Source organism: Merops nubicus, unplaced genomic scaffold, assembly GCF_000691845.1.
Source record: "Merops nubicus isolate BGI_N331 unplaced genomic scaffold, ASM69184v1 scaffold10629, whole genome shotgun sequence".
In the NCBI taxonomy this organism is placed as follows: Eukaryota; Metazoa; Chordata; class Aves; order Coraciiformes; family Meropidae; genus Merops; species Merops nubicus.
In genome coordinates, this window is record NW_008633836.1 from 1739 (window position 1) to 6880 (window position 5142).

The 5142-nt window shown below is 51.7% G+C and overlaps 1 protein-coding gene across 1 annotated transcript in view; it reads left to right on the forward strand.

Moving 5' to 3' along the window:
• The first annotated feature begins 591 nt into the window (after window positions 1-591).
• Window positions 592-5142, forward strand: part of SLC6A12 (solute carrier family 6 (neurotransmitter transporter), member 12) — a 43893-nt gene continuing 39342 nt past the window's right edge. Inside the window, 1 exon segment of the mRNA XM_008948374.1 lies at window positions 592-681. Coding sequence (XP_008946622.1) covers window positions 592-681 — 90 coding nt within the window.

Here is a 5142-nt window from a genome sequence, read left to right on the forward strand (position 1 = left end):
AAAATTTCCACCTTCAGAATCGAAAATCTGCAACCTAGCCTGAGAATTCAATGAGTTAGTTTCATAAAAATGGGGATGAGATTAAAGACCCTTTTTTTTTCCCCCATGGTTTTTGTTATTGTTTCAGATTCAAAGTTCACATAAAAGCAAAGTAGTCCCTGAGATTCTGTCTTGGGTTGTTCGTGCGTGAAAAGGATGACCAGCCTTTCTGTTCATCTGCCTGCAAAGACCAGGCCCTGCTTCTCCCATCCTGCAGCGCTTGCATCAGCGGTGTCTGGGGATGAGTCTCAACTTCCCGATCAGGCAAAGAGATGCTGTTGGCACTGCTGTCCTCCTCCATGGATGGAGATGCCCATGTAGGGCAGGGGAGAGTTTTCAGACCTTGGGGATGGATGCGTGAGCCTGTGGAACAATATGTATCTGTTCCCATGGGGAGCAGCCTGAACCAATGTGTTTGAACGGGTGCCCTGAGGGGTCCTTATCCATTTGCCACTAGTGCTGTGTAAGACAGTTTTCCATGGCTGTTGAATCACGCAGTGTAAGCTGTGTTGCACATTTAGGTGACAGGAAAGGTAGATGTGTGGGGAGAAGATGGTGCATAGATGGAAGGAGTGGAGTGAGATTAGCATCCTAACATGTGGGACACTTAATCCTGTGAAGCAGAGGTCCTCAGATAAATCTGTTAAGTGTGTCCTACAAGGCAGGGGAAATGAGCATACATCCCTCAGAGCAGGATATTTGGCTGAGCCCTTGTCTGCTAATGTGGTTAACAGCCTGCAGGCTGGGGATCTGCACGGTGCAGATAAGGGAACTGCGTGTGGGGGAGCACAAAGACAGATTTGGGAAGTCATTGCTTCTTAGGAGGTGTTGGTGACTCTGTCACCCTCTTCTCCATCTGACCTGTCCAGAGTCACATCAGTCTGGGCAGCAACGTGCACTTCTTTGTCCCTGCAGACTGACCTTGTCCTTTGCATCCTTGTATATTGGAGGTGTTTGCTGTCACAACACACATCCCATGGCAACAGGCTTAGCTGCCCTGAGGAAGCAGGGAGAGAAAGCAGGAGAAAATAGGGATGTACCCATCTGTCCTCTGCCTACCCCTTTTTTGTGGTCCTCCTTGGCCTCTGATTAACAGCAAGCATTGCTGCTAGACTCAGAGAGGCTGTTACACCACAGATGCCTCCCCGGTATTGCTAATCTTCCCTCCTGACCACTTTTATTGCCAACACTGGGCTCCTAAGCCATTTGCCTTTGCCTCCTCCTCTTCCCTACTGTGGATGCTGTGAAATAGGGGTTATCCCACCCTGCCCACTTCCAAAGGTGGGTGCTCATGACAGTTTCCTCTTCTCCAAGAGCCCAGAGCAGGAGCGGTGTTGCAGCTGCCAGAGCCCATCACGGTTCTGCAGGGCCTTGAAAGCATTTGCTACTATCTTAATTTGTGATTAGTTATGGTGAAACTGTTGTAGGAATTCACAGGCTTACTTAAGAAGAAATTAGCCATAAGCATAAAAAATTATATGAATGCCTATGAGAAAGTCCTCTGCAAACGCAGCATTCAGTTGGCTAGGCAGGTCCCTCACCAAAGCAGCATCCGTGCTGTGTCCACGGAGGAACCAGTGTTTATCCTGTTTCATTAGTAAAGTGATCAAGAGGTGGGATTAGTCTGGATGAGTGAGGACAGTGGTGCCTTCTCCTGCAGGTGGCCCAGCAAGGGGGCAGCCAGGGCTACCGGCTCTTCTGCCTCCTGCACAAAGCCCAGCACCAGCCTCCCCCAGCCTGTAATGTCTGTAAAGCAGGAGCATGTTTTGGATGTACCCATAAGGTGTTATGCCAACAGACTTCTCCCAGAAGCTGGGCTGCAGAGAAGAAGGGTTAATTTTTTACACAAAGTTCTGTGTCTCACTGGCTTATGGGTGAGGGAAGCTTCGTGGGACTTGGGACTGGCTGCAGTGAGGAAGCGTGGCCCAGATGCAGGCTGATACTGGTGGCCTGTGGCTCTGGGCTGGCTCTTCAGGAAGGCGTGTCGGAGCCAGCCGAAAGGGAGGAAATGGTGGAGAGCCCCAGGTACTGGGAAAAGCCAACATGTGCTCTGAGGATAAAAAGGGGGGCTAAAAAGGGTGCCAAGGGTGCAGTGCCAGCTGGCATGTGGGGAGGAGGAGACCTTTAGTGGAGGTGCAGGGCACCTCTGGGGCCAGGGTTAGCCACCCGTCAGGGAGAAGGCTGGTACGGCAGGCTGAGGCCTGCTCTCCAGCTGCCTTGGGCCTGCTGGGCTTGGGGAATTGGCTCAGTTCAAGGGATTTTTACCACTCTGCTGAGGGGAGGGGATGGAAACCCATGTGGCAGGATCTCCTGGTGGCCATGGTGGGAGCAGGTGCCTCTGTGTGGTGGGACAGCAGGGCTTTCCCATTCCTCCTGCGCACCCTGCGTGTGCTCAGGGCAGCCCACTACTCTGAGGGCCACGCGGTCCTGCTGACCCGAGGTGGCTCCCCGGGACCTCAGTGCTGCAGGAAAGCCCATCCACAGCAGTTAGATCCTCGGGGCAGTGGGTTCCAAAGGGCTGAAAACGACTAAGGCAGGCAAAGCTCCATCACTGGGCAAGGCGGGACCATGCATGTGGTGAGCCCACTGACCCCAAGGCAGGGGAGTATCCTACAGCTCGAGGCTGCATGCAGGACCTACCAGCGAGAAGGCTGCTTCCCCTCAGGCACAGCAGTGGGTCTTCCTCTTGTCTTGGTTTGCCTGCTTCAAATTTGGGTGCTGCTGTCCCTTCCTTTGCTAAGCACCTCAGGGGGCACTGTGAGGACAGCTACAGAGAGCTGGGTGCTGCTGGTATCAGAGCCACAGATACTGTGGGGGATCCTAGGTCTAAGAGGGGTTCATGCTGCCTCAGGAGGGGGTGGGGAGCAAGGTGCTTTGAACATTTCCAGGATTTATTGCATGCAGCACTTCCTTTTGGGGATGAAATGTTTAAGGGCAGCCTCATCCACAAATGCCTACCCCTGCTGAAGGTAGGGCTGCTTCTTCCCCCTCAGCTCCTTCTGTGTCCCTGTCTCAAGACACCTTTCCTGGGGTTGGTGTTTCTCTCCCGGTTAGAAGGCCCCAGGGCTCATCCCTGACGGTGTGTGTCCCCTGTGTCAGCTCAGCCCTGGCTATGGTTCCTCTTATTTGGCTTGCTTGCAAACCTGCATCCTGCCACATAACCCCTGTGCTAGCCCCTGTGGAAAGCTGCTTCTGCCTGTGGCAGTGGTGGAGGAGGAACTTGTGCCCTGGGGAGACATGCAGTCAGATTGCTGTGTCCTTTGGCAACCCTGTCCTATCTACCCAGCTGCACAACCCAGGGTGCTTGCTCAGGGGTTGTGAAGGTGGCAATTAGTGGTGAAGGAGCGTGTCACCCCTTGCCTTGCCCTTTCTTGGGACAGGGCTGACCATGGTCTGTAACCCCACAGCTAAGTTGGTCAGAAGATGATTTCTGGTTTTGAGTCTGGGCTGTCACACTAGTGCAGTCCCTCATATGGAGGTTGCTATGGTGGGACAAAGGTGAACCATGCCTGCAGCAAGATTTAAAAACTCTGTGAATTGTTGCCTAATGGGACATTCTGAAGCCTGAGTTTAACTTTTGGTACCTTCTGGGCTGGAAAATAGAAATAGCAGGTTTTTGTCCTCCTGGAGAATGATTTTCACACATTGCTGGATGAAGTTTTCATTTAGGTTGACTTTCTTCTTGTTTTACCTTAATGTCACAGGTCATCTACAGTTTTCCAAAAACCAGTTACGTTTCTGTGAAGCACTTCAGTGTGGATAAATCAAGTTTTTAGGTCAGCTCTGCTTACCTAGGCTTATCTCAATCCCCTTTTCATATCTGGATAACCTCTATTGCACCTTTTCCCCAGCTGTGCTGGGTCACCTCAGCCCTCTGTGGTAGTACAGGCGGTGGCACTGTCCTTCATTAGAAGGGACAGAGGCAGTGCAGTGCCTGTGTTGTGTAGCCAGCACATGCTGTTCACCTTGCAGCCCTTCAGGACTTCAGAGACAGCCTCCAAAAGGCAGAAGATGGAGCCTGGCCCCCCTGACACTGATCCCAGCCTATGCAAGGGAAGAATCAGCATGCATCTCTTTGGGTATGGGACCAATCTACTCAACCAGCCCAAATGGTAGGTAAAAACCAGAGCTTTTTAAAAATGACACACTTGGAAAGTTTAATCCTGGAAACAGGATGCTGCACGTTGTCTTTGGCTGCATGTGAAGAGGCATCATCTGCTCCAACTGCCACCTCAGCCCTCCACCCTCGTGGCCCAGTTGCCTGACCTGGGGCCTCTGGGACAGGGTTGGGCTGGCTCAGAGCTTCCCAGAAAAGGGACATCTCCTCCTCGAGCTGCTCTGTCCCTTTTTTGTACTCCCCAGCAGCGTGGGCTCAGACTGGCTGCCCCCAGTGTCAGCTGAAGTAGTAAATAGCCCCCCAAAGCAGGAAGAGATGTTTTCCCCTACTGCCTCCAGCACTGGCCTCAGTGGTTTATCCCAAGGGTCCTGCTGGCACAGGGGTGACTCTTTTCATGCACCAGCACCACTTGTCCCCAGGGCAATCTGGTGAGCTCTAATGCAATCTGATTCACTGGCCTCTGGAAACTATGGAGGATTTTTAGAGACAACATTACAAATGACCTCTGTAGAACATGCAGGCATGTAAACCTACTGCTTCCCTACTCTGCAGTGGTGAGAGCCTTTGTCAGCTCCCAGGTTTCCCACTGAGGGGGTTGGCAGATGCTCATCTGGTGAGGTTTGACACAGGCAAGCAGATTGGAGCATGTGCTAGATATGTTCTAGCCTCCATCCCCTATACTGCCATGGTTTGACCCCGTGGGTGCATAAAAATGTCAATTAGGATTTTGGCAGGCACACTAACAGACAAAACAGTAATAGCATTAAACATAACATTAAAAAAAATTAAATCTGTGTTGAACTATGTTGAAAAAAATGGCATAACTAGAACGCCTGCTGCTGGTGCTGGTCAGGAGAAGCCCTGGAAAAGCGCATCGGGGTTGAGCTGGATAGAGAGAAAGTTGCCAGGGCAAAGGCACAGAGGAATTTCTCACTTCTAGTGAGCACACAGGCACTACAGAAATAAAGACTCCAGCAGTGTCTCTT